This window comes from Pleurodeles waltl, chromosome 3_2, assembly GCF_031143425.1.
Source record: "Pleurodeles waltl isolate 20211129_DDA chromosome 3_2, aPleWal1.hap1.20221129, whole genome shotgun sequence".
In the NCBI taxonomy this organism is placed as follows: Eukaryota; Metazoa; Chordata; class Amphibia; order Caudata; family Salamandridae; genus Pleurodeles; species Pleurodeles waltl.
The window spans coordinates 124921286-124945915 of NC_090441.1; the positions used below are offsets into that span (position 1 = coordinate 124921286).

At 43.9% G+C, this 24630-nt stretch overlaps 1 protein-coding gene across 1 annotated transcript in view; it reads left to right on the forward strand.

Moving 5' to 3' along the window:
* NLK (nemo like kinase) overlaps nt 1-24630 on the forward strand; it is a 762154-nt gene that overhangs the window by 700140 nt on the left and 37384 nt on the right. Inside the window, exon 10 of the mRNA XM_069226972.1 lies at nt 15807-15900. Within this exon, the coding sequence (XP_069083073.1) occupies nt 15807-15900 (94 nt within the window). The remainder of the gene's footprint in view (nt 1-15806; nt 15901-24630) is intronic.

Here is a 24630-nt window from a genome sequence, read left to right on the forward strand (position 1 = left end):
GTGGCATGACCGGAAGGAGGATCAGGAGTGGGATCACATGGAAGCTGCCTTCAGTGAGGGAGATGATCAAGAAGATTATCAAGGAAGCTCAGTTTTGAAGGATCTGCACATTCAATATGCAATTTACAAGATTAAGAAGAGAATTCACATTATTGCAGCCAACTTTCTAGTCAACCACCACTCTTACCTCACCATAGAGATAATAATGGACAGGTAGGATTCCCAATTCAGGTCTGCTTGATCTTTTGACAACTCTGTAGAACATGGTCGAGTCATGCGGCTCCTGCCAGCGCATAAACCCGAAGGCGCTCAAGGAAAGAGAGGCAAAATTGTTCTTGGCCCATCGGAGAGAGTCCTCTTCAAGATCCTTGAGGGTTCATCATCGCCATGGTGACTCTCTGCGCCGTCACGACTCCCGTCCGACGTGGGAGATTAGCCCGACAGTCACCCCTCCACCTCCTACGACTCCGATTTAATTTGGGTGTCCCGGCATCTTATAAGTCGACACCTTTCACGCCTTTTTTGTCTGCGGCAGCTGAAGCGGCGCCGATGCCCTTGCCCTTGACGTCGCCTAGGAGACCTGCTACACCTGCTACGGCGCCGATGGATTCGCCTCGGATCCAATCCACAGTCAAGGTTCCTGTGGAGCCGGAGGGTCTGGCGTCGTATGGATCCGAGGTTCGGCGCCGACGAAGATCTTCGGCGTCGGCCGACGTCTTATCGACGCCAGGTCTCGAGTCTAGACTTCGATCCAGACGTCTGGCTTTGCGCCTTCTGGAGGAGGAAGAATACAGCAGACAACACCTGGAAGAGGGTGAGATCTTGGAGCCTTCCGGTGACTTTCAAGGACTGGATACTGCAAGTGGCATCAATACTTCCCCAGAGTGGAATCTTGCTTCCCCGGGGGGGTATACTGAGGAAGCTGTGTCTTTTCATGCGGTAATACGGAAGGCTGCAGACTTCTTAGATCTTCCTCTTCCAGCTGCGGAGGTGAAGAGTAACCTTTTGACATATGTGTTACATCCAACTTCTGTGACGGCAGAGCCTCTCTTGCCTTTTAATGACGCTCTTCTAGATCCTATCATAGACATTTGGAAGAAACCTGTGTCTTCGGCAGCTGTCAACAGGGCGGTAGCACGACGCTATCGGACGGCACCAGGTGACCCTGTCTTCCTCTCCAAGCATCCGACACCGGAGAGCTTGGTAGTTCAGGCCTCCTGTTCTTCCAGGTCCTCTCCTGGCTCGTTTCCTGGAACTCCTGCGGACAGGGAATCGAAGAAAATGGACCATTCTGCCAAAAAGGCCTTTTCTTCATGTAGTATGGCCTTAAAGTCAACCAATGCAACCTGCATATTGGGACGTTATATTCATGCCCTTATGGAGGAAGCAAAAGGCCATCCGAACTTGTCACAGGAAGTGTTACAATTGCTGATGGACGCTCAGGCGGCGGCGACCCAGGTGATCCAGTCTGGGTTGGACACTTCGGACTCAGTGGCAAGAGCTATGGGCACGTCCATAGTTTCCAGACGACAATCTTGGCTACGTTCGTCTGGCTTCTCAACGGATGTGCAGGCGACTCTCCTTGATCTGCCCTTTGATGGCGAAAAACTCTTTGGAACGAAGGCAGGTTCTGCTCTAGAACGATTTAAAGAGAGCAGAGCCACAGCGAGGTCGCTAGGACTTCAATCAGCTGCCTCCTCCTCCTCCTTTAGATCTTATAGGAGGTTTAGGGGTTTTGGACGTGGCTCCTCCTTTCGTGGCAGATTTCAAGGACCACAACAAACTGCAAGCTCCCTGTCACACAGATCCTTCAGGGGCAGGGGCAGAGTCCGTACAAGAGGAGCCACCCAGCAGCACTCTGCCTCTTCCTCTTCCTCTGGAGGGGTGCAGCAGGGAAAGCAACCTTAGTCCTCCACCACTCCCTGTCCACTCGTCTCCGGTAGGGGGGAGACTTGCCCAATTTCTTCCAATGTGGGAGTTTATAACATTGGACTCTTGGGTCATCGACATTGTGAAGAAGGGGTACGCTCTTCCCTTTCGGGAGTTCCCTCCTCCCTTCCCTCCCCGCCCATCCTTCTGTTCGGAAGACCATCTTCTGTTACTACAACAGGAGGTGTTATCCCTATTGGCAAAAGGCGCAGTGGAGTTGGTTCCCGAGCAGGAGAGGGGTCAGGGCTGTTATTCAAGGTACTTCCTGATCCCCAAAAAGGATGGTCGGTTAAGACCAATTCTGGACTTGAGGATTTTGAATTGGTTCCTCAGGCAGGAAAAGTTCAAAATGCTGACCCTTTCACAGGTTCTTTTGGCGTTGAACGAAGGAGATTGGATGGTGTCAGTCGATTTGCAGGACGTATATTACCATATTCCGATCCTCAAATCGCACAGGAAGTATCTCCGGTTTGTGGTGGGATCGCAGCATTATCAGTTTGCGGTCCTCCCGTTTGGTCTTACTTCAGCACCTCGAGTCTTCACAAAGGTGATGGCGGTGGTAGCGGCAGAGCTCAGAAGAAGGGGGATAAGCGGTGTTTCCCTATCTGGACGATTGGTTGATCAAAGCCTAGACTCCGGAGCTAGTGCGGCGTCATCTCCAGTCGACAACTCAATTGTTGTACGACCTGGGTTTTTCTATCAATGTGCCCAAATCTCATCTGGAGCCCTCTCAACGCCTCCTGTTCATAGGGGCAGTATTGGACACAACATTGAATCGGGCCTTTCCTCCGCCCCAGCGGGTTCAGGACATTCAGGCACTGATTCCAATGTTTCGAAATGGAGCAGTAGTTCCAGTCCTCAAGGTCCTTCGTCTGCTCGGTCTGTTTGCTTCTTGCATACTGCTGGTCACTCATGCACGCTGGCACATGAGGGCTCTTCAGTGGTGCGTCCGCAGGCAGTGGTTTCAGCACAAAGGGGATCTCGAGGAATCGATAAAGATCTCCAGAGACACTGCAGTGGATCTTCAGTGGTGGGCAGCGGTCGACAACGGAAGGCCGTTCTCGCTACCGCCACCAGTGGCCACAGTGGTAACGGATGCTTCCACTCTAGGGTGGGGAGCTCATCTGGGGGGCCTGGAGGTCAAAGGCCTTTGGTCTCCAGTGGAACAGAGATTTCACATCAATCTGTTGGAATTGCGGGCAGTACGTCTGGCTCTCAAGGCCTTCCTCCCTTCCATTTGCGGTCAGTCAGTCCAGATCCTAACGGACAATACTACCGCGATGTGGTATATCAACAAGCAGGGAGGAGTGGGATCGTACCTTCTCTGCAGAGAAGCTCTTCGACTCTGGTCCTGACTTCAGGATCACAAGATCTGCTTGGTAGCACATCATTTGGCCGGGGCTCTGAACGTGCGTGCGGACGTTCTCAGTCGACGCAACTCGGTCGACCACGAGTGGCGTTTTCATCCAGATCTGGTTCTGTACCTCTTCCAGATGTGGGGATATCCACAGATAGATCTGTTTGCAACTCAGGAGAATGCGCAGTGCCCGCTATTTTGCAGCCTCCAGTATCCGGTGCAAGGAGCTTTGGGGGACGCGCTTCAGATGTCCTGGAAGGGTCAGTTGCTTTACGCGTTTCCTCCCATACCCTTGATCCCTCGAGTTCTGAGGAAGATCCGCCAAGACCGAGCCCAGGTCATCTTAATAGCTCCGGATTGGCCAAGAAGGGTGTGGTATTCAGACCTTCTCCAACTCTCTCAGTGCCCTCCGCTCCGTCTCCCTTACAGGGTGGACCTCCTCTCGCAGTTGCAGGGGCAGATTCTACACACCCACCTCCAGAGCCTGCACCTTCATGCCTGGAGATTGAACGTGGCAATCTGAGTGCTTTTTCTCTCCCACCAGAAGTGGTGGATGTTATTTTAGCGGCCAGGCGACACTCCACCAAATCGATCTATGCAAGTCGTTGGACTAAATTTGTATGCTGGTGTGGAGAGAACAGAATTGATCCCTTAAAGGCTCGTTTGTCTGACATATTGTCATTTGCTCTTTTCCTGGCGCAGAAAGGTTGTGCGGTTGCCACGGTCAAGGGTTATTTATCTGCACTGTCGGCTTTTCTGTGCCTTCCTGATCAACCTTCCTTGTTTAAGTCTCCTATTGTTTTAAGGTTTGTTAAGGGGCTTACCAATACATTTCCACCATCACCCTTTGTTATGCCTCAGTGGGACCTTAATTTGGTGTTAACATTTTTAATGGGGTCCCCTTTTGAGCCGATGCATTCTTGCTCTTTGTGGTTGCTAGTTATCAAGACTGTGTTCCTGGTGGCCATAACATCGGCCAGAAGAGTCAGTAAGCTTCAGGCTCTTAGTGTAGAGCCCCCATACCTTTCTTTCTATAGAGACAAAGTGGTGTTAAGGACCAAGGCGGCTTTCCTCCCGAAGGTTGTTACACCCTTTCACTTGGGGCAGTCTATTACTCTCTCTTCCTTTTACCCTCCGCCTCATCCATCCAAGGAGGAAGAGAGGCTCCATCGGCTGGATCCACGAAGAGCGCTGAGCTTCTATGTCGACAGGACGAGGGAGTTCAGGCAAGATGATCAGCTCTTCATTGGATACGTGGGGAAGAGGAAAGGTAGAGCTGTCCACAAGAGAACGCTATCCAGGTGGGTCATTCTATGTATTAAAATTTGTTATTCTTTGGTGAAGAAAGAACCACCTGTGGGGCTTCGTGCCCATTCCACCAGAGCTAAGGCTGCTTCTTCGGCTTCGGCTAGAGGTGTTCCTGTGGCTGACATCTGCAGGGCGGCGACTTGGGCGTCCCTCCATACTTTTGTTAAACATTACTGTTTGGATTCTGAGGCTAGGAGGGATGGCCATTTTGCTCGCTCGGTGCTGCAGGATTTCTTGGTTTGACCATTCGGGCACCCACCTCCGGAGGTAGTACTGCTTTGGGACTCTATTCTTTAGGTGAGGAATCCACAGGTAGGTTTATCCATCAGAAGAATAAGTTACTTACCTTCGGTAACGCTTTTTCTGGTGGATACAGTAACTACCTGTGGATTCCTCACAGTCCCACCCGCCTCCCCGTTGCCTGACTGGTCATACCATGAAATCCATGGGTGAGCATCCTTTGTCTTGTATATATGTATATACCTGAATCATGTATATAGTTGTGGTATGTATATATGCATATCTTTCTCTAATTTAGATAGTTCAAGGAAAACATGTTTGGACTTGACTGACATATTTTACTCTCATACAGAGCAGTTATTGCTGTTACCTAATTTTATTTTTATTGTAATAAATGTTGTGTTTTCATTTCATTTGATATGACTATGTTCTCTTTGAGATCAATGTTCACCTGTTCGCCTCTATGGCACGTAAAAAATGGTGATAACTGACGTCTGCACGTCGACGAGGGCTTCTTATTGCCTGGATGACGTCATACGGCGTCGCGTGGAGTTGGGCGATTGTGACGTCATTGTCGACGTGCAGAGCTAGAAGAAATTTCCGTCGAGGCTGGCGCGAGGGGAGAATTCTTTAGGTGAGGAATCCACAGGTAGTTACTGTATCCACCAGAAAAAGCGTTACCGAAGGTAAGTAACTTATTCATTCGTACTGTCTACTTTGCAGACAGTGCCCATTCTGAGGGTGCTGGTCGGCCCCCTCTGTGCTCCTTAAGGGAGCCAAGTGCTATCTCCTAGCACTGTTCCTGTCGGTAAGTCCAACGGGAATGCTCTATTTCAAAGATTCTGCTGGTCAGGCTGGCGGAAACCTTGTAATGGGGGGAACGCCATGGCAGTGGCTTCCTCCCCGCGAGTTAGGCATCCCGCGTTGGGACCTTCAGACTCATCATGAGCCCCTTAAACTGTAATAATACCACATTTGCCAGGCTCAAATAAAAACAGGAAGTTGTCCATCTATCATACCAAAAAGCACTATGTGGCATATTCTGTTCAGCAGACCCTCACTAAAACCAAAGTTCCTCCCGAGTAGAACAGCACATCCTCTCTCAAGGACTATATTCTGAGCTCCTTTCTGAGATTTCAGACTGCTGTATCTCCTGCTTTAGACCAAGTACCAGCTTCCAGCAAAGAGCTAGATCATGTGATTTCAACAATTGTTCCAGGTAAAACAACTGCTGCTGTTTATTATGATCCACCTAGTAAAACAACTAAGCCAAGATCAGTTGAAATGGTGCACTTTCTATAACTTTTGCGGTATGAGAATGATTCTGATGCAAATTTTGAAATAAGAGAAATAACAAGCAGTGCTACAATTCATCAACATTGCAGTTGGATTACAATTTACCTTTGGTTTCATGACCTTTTTCACCTCGGCCCTATGTTTCAGTTGCTACTGCAGTATTTCTCCTTCCTCTATGGATTATGATGTGAATTACAGTCTTGCTTTTGATATATGGGAATTATATTCCTGATAGACTGTGCCCTCTGTTGTGGTTCAAGAATTGCAACCACAATCTTTTTCTCACATAGCACATCAGGATCATCAAGCTGTGACTATCGCTGCATATCCTCTGCTAGATATTGTGGTTTGAGAAAAGGTTCCCTGTCAGGTTATGAGACCGGTTGATACAGATACCGTATATGTTGAAAGTGTCTTTAGATTATTTTATAACACCTGGTCCTTTTTGCAGACTCTTGGGATACGGACACAGTTAAACAAATTATGTACAATCTGTCTGCTACACATATTAATGAAGATCCTTATTACACTAGGTATTGTTTTATTTCCATAATTATAGTCATCACTACATACATACAACCAGTAGTTCCTGAGAAATACATCATTATACACAGTGGGAACATTGTAGGGCAGTGCTGATAAATAGTCCCGAAATGTATCAGTCAGACCTATCTGCTGATTACTATTCTCAAAAACCAGACAAACTCCCCCCAAAAAACTGATAACCTGTCATAGTTTTATGTATTCTGCACAATCCACTGAAACACTCGTTGTCCATGGTTATGAGTACTGGAAAGGGCACATTAATGGGAAAAGCACTTGAGGTACCAAACTTTGGCGGCAAGATAAAGCAAAACAAATTAAAGGTGCAGAGGCTTTAACTAAGAGCTTGCATGATAGCAGAAGAATTATGTTTTTAAACAAAGCAGTTCTGCAAACGGCCAGCACGGGATTTATCTCCGCTAAACACTTAACAGCACCATTAATTTCAAAAGTTAATTTAACATGGTTTCCAGGTTGGTAGTGTAAGGAAAGCATTACTGAGTTGAACATCCATATTCAGGCATGGTCCTATAATTAGACTTCATTTAATTCAGATGGAGTGGCCCTGTTGCCCATGGACACTAATGTATGCTTAAACAGGCTTAGTTCCAAAGCCCCTGGTCTCTTACCAAATAGACCAGACCCCAGGTATAACATACAATCACCCATAACAATGACCACATAGAGTGTGAGTAAATTATGCCAGTGGTGGCTACCACATGCCAGCTTAACTGCTTTGATGGAGCACTTGTCCGGAATTAGCGAAGACATTAATTTTAATGATTTCGTATTGGGTTCCCCTCTTGTGAAAAATAAATGATTTGTGTTCACTCAAATATATTCCATAGTTAAAGAAGAAGAGGCATATTCAGAAAGAGAATCTGAATAAAGAATCAAACAAGCAGACCGAGAAATAATACAGACAACAATTAAAGTGATTGATAATGGCTTCTCAACAATTCCTTTTTTCTACAAAATCACCATAAAATTATACAAAAAGGTTACATCAATCAGCATGATTAGAAAGTAAAACTTAGCCCAGTAAGACACCTGCAATCTTAAAACAATTATATAAAACATTGAATTACCACAATTCATTAAAATATTATCATAACATGTCTGTATAACTAATAACGTTGGTGCCTACGAGGTGATAAAAGAATCATACTGCTTTCAGATACCTAAACCAACGCTAATAAAGTTTAAAGCAGCAAAGTATACTTCAGGAGTTGCTAATTGTTATAAGAACAGTAGAGCAAAGTAATGGTGTATAACCTTAGCCACACTTAAGCAAAGAGCTAGAAAGCTCTTAAGAGGATTAATATGAAGAGTGCAAAAAAAGGATAAAGTGACTACTGCTTTGGTGCTGAAACTGATCACAGTGGCAGATAGGAAGTTGGTAAAACAGGATACTCCGAGATGGAAAAGCAAACAAGAAATTCAGGGTATTTCACCTTAAACGGGTGAAATAAAACCTAGGGTGTGAATTTTGAATGAGCATCAAATAAGGTTCAATTCCCTTGTGGTACAAATGGTGGAATAAGCAACAACAGTCTGCAATGACTGCACCTTCTGTTTCCGAGATGTATCATTAGAACTAAAATAAAGTTGTTTTGAAAGCCTCTTTGGAAGCAATTTTCAGCCATACAAGGGAGTCATAATAACCTGGAATACCAATTTCAGTAAAATTGTGCTTCAGGTACAACAGCCATAGTATTTTGACCACATGATGAAGTGCTAACATCAGTGAGCAACAGCCTTTAAAATCGACCATCACAAAGTGTCCAAAGGTGATAAATCCTCAAGATAGTTCACCTAGCTTCATCATGAAATACCCTTTGCTGTACCCTTAGGTATGGCGAGAAGGGTGTGAAGGAAGCTGTTCTCAGCCCTTTGAAGGGCTAAAGGGTTGTGACGACCCAAGACCCATATAAGGCAATCGGCAAGCATTTAGATTTATAGATTTGTTTAAGTTCTTTCACTTTTTATGACGAACCCTGGAGGTAAACCTGAACACCGCATTGCTCTCACAACTGCATTTGTGTCCGCTTAGTTAAATATCCCCATTGTATTAAAGGGAATACCTAAATAGTTAAAATGTTTGACCCCCAGATCTTATGTGTTTTGACTTTGGTCTTCGGTGGACCACAAACCATCATAAAAGATTTGGACATAATAACATTTAGGTCCAGGTCATTCATGAACTGGACAAAGGAATCCAACAGGCTTTGTAATCAGTTTGTGGTTTCTGCAATGAGAACAGTATCATCTGCATACAAGAGGACTGGGATTCCACCCCTCGCTATTCTCAGCACATCCTTTCCATTGTGGACTAAAAAGTTCCCTCTAGACCATTCTTATAAAGTAGGAAAAGAAAAGGGACCAAGATGCACCCCTTTCGAACTCCCTGAGTTGATTTAGTTTGGGAGATGCATCCCCATCTTGGCTAACTTGAATGTTAACAAACGTGTCGCACTGAAGACAACAAAGGAGGTATCCCAGAAGAGCCACCTAAACCCCCCAGACTCCTCAAAATGGCCCATAGTTTCATACGGTTGACAGTATCGAAAGCACAGAAGAGGTCAATAATGGCCATATGATTGCCACCTCTCCTGGCTTTCGCGTACTTCCCTACAACAAGCATCCTCACGCCTTGGCAAAAAGCAGACTGAACGTCAGGGAGAATGTTGTTTTCCCTTCCTGGCCGGCCTAGACAATAAAACTGTTGTATCCAAGCAACTTTTACAGTGTTCTTAGTTTGAGTGTTTACTTTAGAAGTGTCTTGGCAGATCTCAGACGGGTTGGATGCCCTCTCTGTGCTCTGGCAGGGGTTGTACATGAATACTCAATAAAGAAGATGAAAATCTACATTTCGTGTGTCCAGCATCTTTGAACATGGCGACGAGGATGGGATACAAATAGGCGTGAACACAGCTGTCTTCTTTTCACCATTTACAACCTCTGCCAGAAGGTGTTTTTAACAATCGAGGCGCGGAAACAAGAAAGAGGCCTCGCCGGTTAATGTATGCGGATGAACCGGACATAAAGAACAATCTGCTAAATGGAAGTGCGATCTTCAAAAAAAATAAGAGACGAGGATTTCACGCATTGAGCGTTGAGAAATTTCTGTTAGTTTATTTCTCATAGCGGCCTCGTACGAGGAGAGAACCAACGTCTGCCGAGCGGTGTCTGCTCTTAATGACTTAAATGCCCATAAGTGCAATGTTTGACTTTAATACAAACGCACGCCAAGTGACAACGTTACACGTGAAGAACGGTAACTTACTTTAAATAATAATAGTGGGCAGCACGCAGAGTATTTCCAGGGGCAAGTGAAGGCGGTTACCACGGCAACCGAAGAACGCTACGCAACGCTGTGGCAGTAAAGCACATAGGCCTTACATGAGTCAGATGATTACAAGTTGCAAGTGACAACGCAACGGAACTCGCGTAGGATCAACGCGCCGAGCGCACGTTGTAAACACCGAAGCATGATTCTGGCTGCAATTGCAACAACTTTATATATTATCTCAGTGTGAAAGGCGTAACAGAGTCAACGGTGACTACATTACTTGTTTTTTTAATTTTTTTTAGAACTATTGAGTTCGTTTTAAATTACAATTTAATGCAAAAGAACTGAAGAGACGTGTGGCAAAGACAACAGTAACTACTTTATTTGTTTTTAAAAAGCCTACCACATGTGTGTTAATTCGTTGCTTGATGCAAGATTTCTGAATTGACAAACGCAATTTTTGTTTTAAGATAACATTTGGCGTAGTAACAATGGATCTGTCATCCATGTTAGCACCAGTTAAATTCTTACAAAACCCTGGTCCACCGTGCATAGTTTGGGAAGACTGGCGTGAAGCCTTCGAAACTTATCTAGATGCAATTGGGGGTGTTTCATTCGATACCTTGTGGAAGTTGGCAATATTAAAGCACAATTTGTGTGTTGAGGGAAGAAGAGTGCTAAAGACATTACATAGGTCTAATCGCAATGCCTCTTCAATTGTAGATGAAGAAGGTGATCATGACTCTATATCAGATAATCCTAATGGGGATTAATATAGCGTAGCCATGAAAGCTTTGGAAGACAATTACGGAAAAAAAGTCAGCGTAGTGGTGGAAAGACATAAATTATTTTCTAGAGCTCAAGCTTCAGGTGAAACCGTGGAGCAATATGTTTCAGAGTTAAGAATGTTGGCTGTGTCGTGCAAGTTTAGAGATTTACAAGAAGAGTTAATAAGGGATCAGTTCATCAACAAAACCAACAATGCCAAAATTCAGGAACGGCTATTAGAACTGAAAGATCCCTTTTTACAAAAATCTATCAACATAGCCAGACGCATTGATAAGACGTCGATGTATTTATCTGAACTGAATTTTAGACAACGGAATGGTGACAATTCATCAAAAGACGTAAATGTTATTTCCAAAACAAAGAAGGGTGGATCTGTTAGGTGGGAAAGAAAAAAAGAAAGGGAATGTTTTAGGTGTGGGAGCACTAGTCATGCTGCGGACGTGAGTAAGTGTCCTGCAGCTCTTGTGAAGTGTTACATTTGTAAAAAAGTAGGGCATTTTGCATGGGTTTGCAGATCAAGTCATCAAGTTCAAAAACAGTCAGTGAAAAGCATTATTGCATGTGCGAATGTGCAGTCTGAAGAGGAAGATGATGGGGAAGGGGAAGGAATTGAAGTGTTAACAATAGATGAATGTGTGAGTGCAGTTGGTGACAAATACACCCCTCCAAACGTGTGATAAAGATTAACAATAAAGATGTAGAAATGTGGGCGGACTCGTGTTCACCATACACAATCATAAACAAACAAGTGTGGAGGGAAGTGGATTGTGGTGAAATTTTACCCTCAAAAATTTAACCTGTGGGATATTGCTGTGGCAGATTACCTCTAATTGGTTATGTAGAGTGTAAAATCACGTTCAAAGGGAGGTTTACTAAGGCTGCTGTGTATGTAGTGGAACAAGGAAAGAATTTGTTGGGGTGGAAGGAACAAAAAACGCTTAATATTGTATTGAACCCCAATCATCCTGAACAAGTACTTTTGTTAGATGATGTGGAGAAAAACAAATGGCATGCAAAATGCCCTGACTTATTCTCTGATACCTTGGGATGCTTGAAAAAGTGGGAGCATCGAATAATTGTGAAAACTGGGTGGATACATAAAGTAAGGAATGTACCATTTACGTTAAGATTGCAATTGAAAGATGAGTTGAAAAGATTGTGTGATGCTAAGGTCATCGAGCCAATTGAATCATCAGAATGGCTTAGTTCCATTGTTTTGGCGCGTAAACCTAACGGAAAAATAAGCATGCGCATTGATTTGAGAGACCTTAACAAATGCATTTGGGTAGATCGCCATCCCCTACCTCGTATCAATGAATTGTTATCCTCTGTTAGAAATGTGAAATATTTTTCATCTATTGATTTATCTAACGCATACCATCAGATCCGATTGCATTTGTCATCCAAACATTAAACATCATTCATAACTTCTGAAGGAATGTTTCAGTGTGTACGCATGCCATTCGGATTAGCTTCGGCTTCTTCTGTGTTTCAAAGAGTGATGAACAACATTTTATCAGGCGTTCATAAAGCAGTAGTATTCCAGGATGATATTTTAGTCTGGGGCACTGATCTTAAAGATCATAATGACATCCTGGTGGATGTTCTACAAAGGTTGCAAAATTCTGGTCTCACAATAAGCGTGGAAAAATGCAAATTTGGGGTGAAACAAATAGACTATCTTGGACACACTTTATCTGGGGAAGGGGTGAGGCCTAAGAAAAACTTATTAGAAGCCATTGAGAATGCGCCAGCCCCCGTGGATAAAGATTAATTAAGATCTTTCCTGGGTTTGGCAGAATATTATTCTAAATTTGTACCCCAGTTTGCAGAGAAAGTACATGATTTGAGACTACTCATGAAATCTAAGATGCAATTTCTATGGTCAATAGAATGTCAAGAAGCTTTTGACTTTATAAAAAAGGAAATTATAAATGCTGTTGCTCTAAAACCATTTGATCCCAACGATCGTACAGTCATAGCTGTAGATGCCAGTGCCCATGGTCTGGGTACGGTATTGATGCAGAGAAAGATGGGACAGGAGAGAGTAGTGGCTTTTGCATCACGTACACTCAAGGGAGCGGAATCTACCTACTCCGTGATTGAAAAAGAGGCACTGTTGGTGGGGAGTTGATTACTTCAAGATATATGTATGGGGCAATCGATTTGAAGTGAGGACCGATCACAAACCATTGTTTGACATATTTTCTACCAAGGGTGCTGGGAAAGCAACCCCAAGAAAAGCCAAGTGGCTATATCGCTTACAAGAGTATGATTTTAATTTGGTGTATGTGCCAGGTGTGGTCAACAGGTATGCCGATTGTTTTTCACGCATGCCTGTGCCAAACAAAGAGGACAACAACGATACTCTGGAAGGTGAAGAGTGGTTGGTTGCCAGTGTAGATGAGTCAAGTGGCGGCAGCATTAACATAGAAGAATGGACACAAGCTCTTAAGGAAGATGATACTTTGAGCATGTTGTGCGAGTATATTTCTGACGTGTCTAAGATACATAAAATTGACAGAAAGCTTGCAGATTATAACAAAGTGTGGCCAGAATTATCCCTCATTAATGGGGTGTTGAGAAGGGGTGAAAGATTAGTAGTACCCGTGAATTTGAGGAAAAAAATAGTAGATTTATTGCATGACGGTCATGGTGGAATATCAAGGATGAAAAGAAGGGCACGTGTAGATTATTGGTGGCCGGGAATGGACAAAGATATAGAGAAGTGTGTGCGCAATTGTGTTGCATGCATGTGTTGTGACAAATCACATGTGCAGAGTGATTCGCCCATATCGTGTACCAATTTACCAGAAAAACCCTGGCAAAAAGTAGCTATAGATATTTGCGGTCCATTTGCTTCCAAGGGGATTGTTGGAAAGTATGCAATAGTTTTAGTAGACTATTATTCCAAATGGCCAGAAGTTGCCTTTGTGAGGGAAGTGAAAACTATTAATGTGATCGATTTTTGTGAAGAAGTATTTCGCAGAGAAGGTTATCTGGAATGTGTGGTTACTGGCAATGGCCCTCAATTTGTGGCAGAACAATTTCAGAATTATTTGAAGAGTTATGGGGTGGAACACTACACCACTGCTGTATACAATCCTAGAGAGAATGGTCTCGTAGAAAGATTCAATAGAATGCTGAAAGAATGTGTGCAGTTGGGTGACGAGCAAGGAATGGATTGTAAAGGGGCTGTTAAGGAAATGATGTGGAGTTATCGTAATACTCCCCACTCGGTTACAGGTGAGACTCCTTTTTGTTTGTTAAAGGGAAAAGTGGCTGGCACAAAATTAACACCAGCATGGATGAACAGAGCAAGAGTCAAGATAACACACAGAAAGGATATGGAAGAAAAAGTTGAAAGATATCAAAACAAGTATGTTAAAAAACACAATGACTGTATGCAGAGAGTTTGTCATAAGTACAAGAAAGGGGCCTGGGTAAGGTCGTTTGTACCATACAGTCAAAGAAGGAGTTTATCCAAGTGTTCTAAACCTAAACAAGTTGACGATGTAAAAGGTAGTAGTGTGTGGTTAAGTGATGGCAGGAAGTGGAACATGCGAGGATTGACACCATGTAATGAGATGGAGTGCAGAATAAAAAATGGGGACAATACCAAGGAAAATAACTCTAACATGGATTGCACTGTGAGGGGTAGCGGTCAAGTGTTGTCTAAACCGTTATGGATTGAAGATTACGACTGCAATTAATTGAATTTATTCACGACCTTATGCATATTATATCAGTGTTAATACGTGTGTTGCATATATTTTAAGTCGGGATTAGTTTTGTATATATATCTTTATTTTCTTCATTTCTTTATAACTCTTCTATGGTGTGTGATTAGGTAAAAGGGGGGGGGGGGTGCGTTGTATCCTAGCAACTTTTACAGTGCTCTTAGTTGGAGTGTTTACTTTAGAAGTGTCTTGGCAGATCTCAGGCGGGTTGGATGCCCTCTCTGTGCTCTGGCAGGGGTTGTACATGAATACTCAATAAAGAAGATGAAAATCTACATTTCGTGTGTCCAGCATCTTTGAACCAAAACCCATCCTAATATTTCCGATGTTGAATTGAGTAATGAAATAAGGTGATAACAGGAGGGTTGCTTTTATGGCTGTCACACCCTTCGCCTCTGAAAGAACACATACTAGCTTACGTGAAGAAACAGCCCTCATTCGTACTCATCGTAACTTTGTTTCTAAATTGTTAGATTGCTCTTGATATTCTTCTGTTCTTTTGTATAGGAGTGACATTTGAATGTTCAGGGGGCTCTGTTTCTTCGTGGAACGTACCAGATTGTGTCAACATTGAAATAGTCTTTGCAAGTAGTACTCTAGGCATCACTTGCGCCTTGGTAGGTTTTTGCAGCCTGTATTTTTATTCTCTACTTGACTTCCTCCTTTCTGTTATTTATTCTCGTGTGGCTCGGACCGAGGCAGTGTTTGTGTCTTTTCAAAGGCACTTTTGATTACCTGCAGATTATTTCAAACACGATGTTGGATGCTTTCCTCAGTCAGGCTACGTTGAGAAGGATGCTTGGCCAAACTCACCGATCACTGCACATCATACAACACTGGCCATACTGAATTTCTGAATTTCTAATCCACCAGCACTAACGACTGCAATATCACTCTTTCAGCAACTACCCTAGTCACTTTAGCACTGCCTTTTCTACTAGGCTGCCAGTTGTAATGGTCCTGCTGGATCCACGCTTCTCGTTTCAGTGCTATAACTTTTCCTTTTCTTGACACTTTTTGTTTGCAACATTGTGTCACAAGTTAAGAAGTGTATGTGAACACTACAGGCAACTGACGAACAGAAGGCAGAGTAGGTGTTTGTGGGGAGAAAGGGGCAAGACATAAGCACAGAGTTTCTTTTTTCATTTTTATGCAAGTGCTTTAATTTTACTGCTCTGTGAAAGGGTACGTTCGGGAAGGGTATGCCACGTATTATATGAAAGATCTCAAAGACTAACTTAACAAATTTGCTATTTACTTTGTAGCCATGATTGAACGAGCCTGATTTTGGTAATATTTTCCTTCTTTGCAGAAATCATTCATCAGTTCATTTTGGAACAACAGAAAGGAAACAGAGTGCCACTATGCATCAACCCCCAGTCTGCTGCATTTAAGAGCTTTATCAGGTAACATCTTACAGTTATAGTAGAGAACTGTTGAATTTACAGGCTGTGATATTGAGTGGGCAATGCAGAATGAGCAATAACTGGCTACCCAAACCCATGACAACTTGAAATAAATTGGAGGTTGCAGTCAGTGCACATGTTAATTTATCCATCACTAGATGTACGCTCATATTTATGGGCACTGAATATCTCCCCTTACTCACAAGAACCACAGCACATCTATTTAAAAGAGGAATATCATGGCAGACATAGAAGCAGTCCCTAGATAAAGTCACGCTGGCCTTATGTCTAGTATTATACATTAAATTGGAATTCAAAAGTAGGATAGGAAAAGTAACTACACATTGCCGTCTAAAGGGTAGAAATTGCAGGAAATAGCTCCTTGTAGTAAGCAGACTTATTAGTTAGAAATGTAACACTTTAGCAGTTGACTGCTCTTCAGCATCTTAGTATGCAGACCAGTGACATTTTAGACTGTATATTGTTCCATTCATTTGAGGAAAAAATCAAAAAAACTCTCCAGCACCTTATTTCTAATCTTTTTTTCAGAAGCAACTTGTTTGTATTTTTTCTAGGTTCTAAAACCTTAGTTTCATGGTTAAGGCTCTTTCTATCATTGTCATGTCTTTTTTTCGTCACTTGTCTTTTTAATCACTAATCTCTGTTTTTGACAATGTTTTATAGTGCTGTGCAGAAACAGTAATCAGAGGTGAAACACATTTTCCTTTCAACTGTTGGGGTACTGGAGGTATTTTTATTTCTGTGGAGTATTTTTCTAAGTATGGACGTCAGTGATGGCAAACGTTGACCACCATTATTGGAATGCATTTGTTTCGGATCAGTGGTCTTCTGATTTCGCCCCACCCAACTGAAACCAGACCAGCCCAACAAATGGACCAAAGAGGGACTTATTCTTAACTCAACACTCACTGTTTCCTCTGATACTATCATACACTGTTTTCCTTTGAAAAGCTCCTCTTAATGTCTAGAGAAGCTAGGCATTCCGTAGGAATATCGGTTGTTAGTTGACTGGGGTGTGAGCCCTCGTAAAGCAACAACCACAATCCTTGTCAGAATAAGACACAAGCAAACCCCAAATGAACCTGTGCTCAACCCCCCGGTAGCTTGGCACAGAACAGTCCGGCTTAACTTAGATGCAACATTTGTGCAACACTTCAAACCGTAACACAGTGAAACCACCCTACAAAAGGAGTCAACAACAGTTAGAAAAAAGTAGTTTTTATCAAATAAAACCAGACCAGAACGACAAAAATCCAATAATCCAGTTAGTAAAACTGGAGATAATCAATTTTAAAGTTTTAATTAAAAGCAGCACCATAAAGCAGAAAGGGCCGGACTGGAAAAAAGTCACAAGTTCAGACCAACTGCAGTGGAGCATGGGTCGGCTACAGAGGCTTTGCCCCTCTGAACAAATTACCTTAAATCCTGGTTGTGGAGCATTGTGTGGATCCATGTCGGAGATGCGGCACACAGCCAAGGTGATGCATCAGTTCCAAGATGCAGTAGGGCTGCAGTGTTGTCTTCTTGCGTCAACGCCTAGTGTCCAATTGATGGGGCTTGCAATGCGAAGGCTGATGCGGGGGAAGCGATGCACAGTTGATTCTGCAGAGCGGTGAAGCTGCGATGCAGAGGTTTGGCGTCATTGTCAAGGCTGCAACCCACAAGAGATGCAAGGATCTGATCTGGGGAAGCGTCGCTCAGCAGTGGTTCCGAAGGCGATGCATCGGACCCAATATGCTAGATGCGGTGGCGATGCAAAGCTTTTGCGATGGTCCAATCCATGCCGTAACAGCGATGCATCAGTTCTGCTCAGGGACGCACCGCTCAGCAGAGAGGATGCTTCTGTTCCACTGACAAGCACCATAGACCCATTTCTAAGGGTCCAGGACTGGGGTTGGCACCAGCTGGCAGGTAGACTCACAGATGGCAGAGCTCAGGTGCAGAAGCAGAGTTGTGGGAAGTCTGTTATGCCCCTGAGACTTCCGATCAGGAGGCCTGCCAGCTAGCCTTGGAGTCACTCTGGATTCAAGAGATGCAGATCCAGTCCGATTCACCCAGGCAAGAGGGCAGCAGTTCAGCACAGCAAAGCAGGAGTCAAGCAGAGTGGCATATCTTCAGTAGCACAGCAGTCCTTTTTCTTGGAAGAGTATCCACAGGTTCAGAAGTGTACTGAAGTGGTGGTGCCCAAGATCCAGTTTTTAGACCCAGTGGTACCTTGGCAGTGGGGGAGAATTCAAAGGACATGCCTTTGAAGGGCACAGATGTCCTGCTTTGGCTACAGACCAAATACAGGGGGTATGCAGCCCTTTGTGTGAGGACGGGAGACAGCCTATTCAGGTGTTTATTGAGGCTGTTCCCAGCTCCTCCCTACCATCCTGCCAGTGATGGCCAATTGAGACAACTTGGCTTTCATTGTGTATGGCTGTCTGAGGGGGATTCACAAAGCCCAACTGCCAACTACACCCATTCATGTGACCAGGGACTAGCTGTAGGCACCATAGCTAAGGCAAGAAAATGCCAACTTTCTAAAAGTGGCTTTTGCAGAACTACAATTTAAAACCTGATTTCACCATAAGTTTGGATTTTAAATTGTGATTCCACAGACACCAAACTTGAAGAGTTATCTCTTCCAATTTGGGGATTACCCTTGTTCTGTGTAATAAGGCAACTCAAATGTTATCCTATCGGAAAGATAAGCCTTGCAGTAGTGAAATTTTTTTTTTTTTCATCACCAGGACATTTAAAGCTAAAAATCTGATAGAGACATCTAGTCCCAGATTCCTTACTTTAGAATCCTCCCCAGGCACGAGCCTGGATCCAGAAACTTTTTTCTCATAGCACGTCTGCGCGTTGAAAGAGAGCATCTTACAACTCCGTCCCAATGTGATGTCAGCGGAGTCCATGTAACCCCCTCGCTGATGTCAGTTACTTTTCTGCGCTTGCAACGCAGATCCAGTAACAGTTAGTCAGGCCATTTTTGGCCTACTTTGATGTTTTCGCCATTGGAACAGTGTGCTTTTTCCTCTCCGTGTCTTCACAGTTCAAACCCTGTGAGTCCTATGGGCAACGAATTTCAGCCTCTGACCCCCACACGATTTGTAAGTGGTACCTGGGCAAGCACCATGACACCGAAGAGTGTGACTCCTGTCATCAACTTTGGCTGAAAGTTCTACGGGAGCATCGTATAAAGCTTCTGGCAGCGTGGGTGACAGAGCCGTCCCGGTCTTACCATCGACCAAGGCCTCCTTCTCGTACTGACATCCATTCATGGGCCCATTAAAGGAGTCTTTCTCATGGACGCAGTTCTTCATCGGCGTCAAGAGGTAAGTCTCAACACAGTCTGTCAAAGTCAAGGGAGTTGTCGACTTCATCACCTACGGCCTCTAGGCATTCCTTGGTTGAGGAGTATCGAGGTCAGAGCCTACACCACGTCTCTCTCCCTGTCCATGGGATGAGGTCATAGTCTATCCCGCGTCTCTCTCCTTGGTGAATCACCTTCCTCTGGAGCTCCTGTGGGTCCCAAGCAGGTGCAAGGTGCCTTGACTGTGTCCACACCAGCGGGTTCGCCCTCGGCTTCCGTTAGGCCTTCAGATTCATGTGACAAAGCTGTTACGGCGCCGGTGCACAGCCCTTTGGGATTTCTGTCTTTGGTCCTGGTATCGGATCTGCCGACTCCGGTGACTCCACTGATAGCGCAGATCAAATTTGAAATCCCTCTCTCGACATTGAGGAATCCCCTTCTTGAAGTCTGGTACGGTGCCAGTCTCGCCGGTTATCCTTGATCTTCCTCCACAATAGTCCCCTCATGTTTAGAGTTCTGAGGAACATGGTGGAGGGGCGGTAGAGGAATTGGATATTCATCAACCTGAGAGAGAGGACAGGTGGCTAGTGGCTTGGATTCTTTTCTAGGCTCAGGTCTACTTTCCTGCCCTGGACTTGCTACGGAGGCGAGCTCCTCTCTTGCTGACTTGCTGAGTAGGGTTGCTATAGTGTTGTATCTAACACTTCCTTCAGTGGAATTAACGTCCGATCCCCTAATTGATGTCCTCCATCAAGTCCTTGTTCTCACTAAGGTGTCCCATCCTTGTTTTTAAACACACCAGCAGACACCATTATTAAAAGTGTAGATTGCACACTGGTAACTGCTTAGGTGTTTTTATATCTTTCCCTAGCTTAGCTGGATCCCACTAATTACAGAAAATAAAAATTTACGCACTCCCTCCGGTGAGGTTGAGTCCGCCCAGGTGGCATTGTCCTACCTGGGTGGGGCTAGGTGGTCAAATGATGAAGCATGACACTATATAGTGTGTGAGACCACCTAGTCCGTAAAGGAAACAACCCCCCTTCACCTCTTCACAGCACTTACACTTCATTCATACACCCAGTGAGGTCAAGGAGCTCCAGGAAAATCTCTGTTGGGTACAGCTCCTCATTATAAGTGAACCCCATACCTTTTTGTGTTTTTTGGCTCCATCAAGGGCAAACAAGGGTTGAAAGATTACTTCCTTGCAGCAAAGTTTTACATGACGTTTTGTTGGGGGCTTAGGCTAAGCCTGATACGGTGGCCCCTGTTGAATGGGCTATACCTCACAGGCACTGACCTGCCCCTGGTGATCCGGCTTGTCTTATAAAACATCCTACTCATCAAAGTTTGGTGGTACAGGCCGCTTTGGCCTCTCATGAGATTGAGTCTCTCCCACATGTCCCATCTGGTAGCGATTCCATTAGTCTAGATTTCTGTGACAGGTATACTTTTTCATCCACAAGTTCCACTTTACGTTCTATTAATACATCTTGCGTTCTTCGATGTTTCTCACATTCATTATGGGACTCATTGGCAAGCATCTTACCTATGCTTCCTGATGGTATCACAAGCACTCTTCCCCCCCCCCCCCCCTCCCTTACGCCTTGTCTGATTACGTATCTCTAGGTTTTCAGAGCCAGTCCAAGCCACATTGATTGACATGCCATTTGATGGTGCCAATTGATTTGGTGCGCAGACCTACTCAGCTTTTAAGGCGGTTTCGTGACAGTAGGGGTGGAACGAACTAGCTTGATTACTCTCTACCCTTTGGCCTATTTGACAACTCCTGTACTGACTGGTAAGGTCTTATTTGTCTTTGCTTATTTCACAGATTAGACATGCTTCGGTAGGGCCGTGAGGCATTTTCAGTTATGTCTGTTCAACCTAATGGTGGCACCCAGTGGTTGTTCCTGCTTTCGGCAGGTGTTTTTTTTCTTTAGATTGTTAGTGGGGTGTATAGTGCCCAGGGCCCCTATGGTGGCTTTCATACCTGATGTTTCAAGGCTACTTTCATTATTGTCATCACTGGTGTAGAGCGATGGCTTTATCAAAAACAGCCTCCTAGAGGGTTATCACTTTTTAATACATCTGACATAACGGTGATATCATTTAATTTACTCTGAAGAAAAGCTCATGCTTAAGAGAAGTTACCTTCATGGTACATACCATACTGTAGGTGGAGTATTTTCATTTATGCCAGTGAGCATTCATATATATGTGCACCGTTGAGATTTCTTAACTTGTAGGCTATTACACCTTCATTCAAGGGTACGGAGTTACTTTCTCGGCAAAGAGTTTGTTTTATAACTTGCAAGATTATAGATTTATACTAGTATCTCTTCTAATATTAAAAAGGTCTTGGGAGAGTTTGTATATTGTTTATTCTCTGTATGAAGAGGTTTCTTTATGGGGACTCTACAGCGCTAAGAGTCTGTTTACTAAAAGTCCTTTATGTACTGTCAAATACGGTAGCTATTGATCTACACTGTGGTGTTTGTTCTACTTTTACTTGTAACATGGTAGTATCAGTGTTTCTACTTTTAGTAGATTGAATACTTCAGAAGCCAGAAAGTATTATCTTGGGGACTTTAAGACTTTCCTTGTTTTGGTCTTATAGAATTTATGTTAGATAGCCATTTTTGCCATGTTTGACATATTTTCTACACTTTAGTGTAGACATTTGTAGGGCGTTGACAGGTCCTTTGAATATTATTCTTTCTTTTCCTGACTTATTTCAGTTTAATATGAGTTTTCATCGAGATGTATCTCTCTGTAGATTCTGTTCAGTCTCTTATATAGAATAATTAACATTATAGACTCTTTAGGATGAGTTCTGCGCTTTTGCAATTGCATTCAAGACTTCCTTCTTTTCAGACGTTTTTTACCCTCTTCAGGGGTACTTCTTCTCTATGAAGATATTTATATCTGTTGTGCTTGAGGGGTTTATATGTTAAAACCTCATCTAGGTACAACTGTTTTCATAGTTATCTGACTCTAGTTGTTGTAGTTTGGGTTCACACTTGTAGAAGTGTTGTAATGAGATATAAAAAAATCAGATGGGTGCTTTTTATTTCAGAATCCTGTAAATGTTCTGTTTTTGCGTCATTTACACCTTTTCTAGATCATCTGTAGAGGAGTCTTATTCATTATAAGAGTCACATACTCACCTTGGTTTCGCCAAACTACCAAGGCCCCTTTTTCATAATTGCTGTTTTATTCAGCCTTTTTAAAAAAAGTAATGAATAGGTAAAAGGGGAAAATATATATATCATTTTGTTGGTCACTACATAGGCGATTCTCCCATGGCAGTAGGGGTGTGTGTGTGTGTTATATATATCTGGAAGATGTTTTTATTGTCCTAAGCTTCTTTGCCTGGGGAAAAGATTGTTTATAAACCAAATGGTTGCTATTGCTGTCTTCAATTTTTTTTTTTTTTAAAGAGGGCAGTTGTATGTTTTCTCTGCAAGAGATGAACATTCTGTGTGCGTCTTATAATGTAGGTCTGGTTAGGATATACCTTTTCTTTGTCTTTATGATGCCATTGGTTTGGTCCTTTCCACAGTATTGATGGGGTGTTTGTGCATGGGTTCACATCCCATTAATGGATCGAGTAGCTTAATTTTAATTTTGTTAGTTCGCCTCTAACACTGATTGATCATATTACCATGGATTTTCTTTATTCCATGTTTTTTAATGTTTTATGACTTCTTGTCTGTGGTTCCTTCCAACAGTGTTACGTTGTGAAATACGTTAGGGCTCCGCAACATAATTATGAATGTCTGGTGTTTAATTGTTCTAGACCAGTGTTGTTCTAGTGACTGAATTTTAACTGTTTCAATCATGGGTGATGCTATCTCCATGCTCTTAACGTTTTTATAATTTTTAATTACTGTGGTCCTTTACACATTTCTTTTGGTAAAGAGGATGTGTTTCCTCATAGGTATTCTTATGAATGCATGGTCTATTTCTCTTGTACTAGACCAGTTTTCTTCTGGCTAGAGACTCTAAATATTGTTGGGTCACGTCTGACACACATTTGACATACAAAACATGGATGAGTTTATTCCAGTGTTCTTCATGTCTTGCACCAAATGTGCCCTTCAAAGCATACCAGTGGCTTGGGAAGGCCCCTCCCAAGCCATGTAACACCTATTTCCTTTGGGAGAGGGGGTTACTCCCTCTCCCAAAGGAAATCCTTTGTTCTGCTTTCCTGGGCTTGAGCTGTTCAAGCAGCAAGAGGGCTGGCAGGAACAATGCTAGAGGTCCTCTAAGAAGCCCCCAGAGTCCACGGAATCATACTTCCAATACTGGCAACACTATTGGGGAATGATTCCGACATGTTTGATACCAAACATGGCTAGGTTCGGGGTTATCATTATGTAGCTGGACATAGGTGTCCAGTACACTCATAAAATGGTGTATCCGCACTCACGAAGTCCAGGAAAATGGAACTGGAGTTCATGGGGGCACCTCTGCTAGTTCAGGGGTGCCCTCACACACAGGTACTTGCATCCTGCCCTCTGGGCTAGGAGGGTCTGCCATAAGGGTGACTTACAGTGACCTGTAGTGAAAAGGGTGCATGCACCTTTTCACGCAGACTGCAATGGCAGGCCTGCAGATACACTTTGCATTGGCTCCCCACGGGTGGCATAATACATGCTGCAGCCCAAGGGGGTCCCCTGGTACCCCAATGCCCTGGGTACCATATACTAGGGACTTAAATGGGGGCACCAGTATGCCAAATATGGGGTGTATGTGGTTCTAGTAACCAAGTTTAAAGGGAGAGAGCATAATCACTGGGGTGCGGGTTAGCAGGATCCCAGTGAACACAGTCAAACACACTGATAAAACAGGCAGAAAATGGGGGTAACCATGCCAAGAAAGAGGGTACTTTCATACTCCTAGTCCCTGCTCTGGTACAAAACTGGATGAAGGAAAGGGAAGTGACCACTCCCTTGTCCATCACCACCCCAGGGGTGGTGCCCAGAACTCCTCCAGGAGTCCACTTCATTCTGCCGTCTTGAAACCAAAATGTGCAGAGGCCACTGGGAGCATCTGAGTGTCCAGGTCAGGCAGGTGACATCCCAGACCCCTTCTGATAGGTGGTCACCTTGCTAGGTGACTAATCCCCATTTTAGGTCTATTTAGGGACTCCCTTGCGAGTGGGGGTTCCAGATTCGACGTGCAGGACTCCACCAGGACTCCTCTGCATCGTTTACTTCCACTTCTGGGCGCTTTAGGAACCGACAAGTCTGCAACTTCTGCGATGACCTCACTGTGCAACATTGTTTTTCCGGCTCCTTCCACCAACTGCAACATTTCCCTGGTTGTGCATCCTCTGAGGTCAGCAAGACTTCAGCCTGCACCAAGAAGCAAGAAGGAATCTCCCTTGGAGTGAAGGTGTC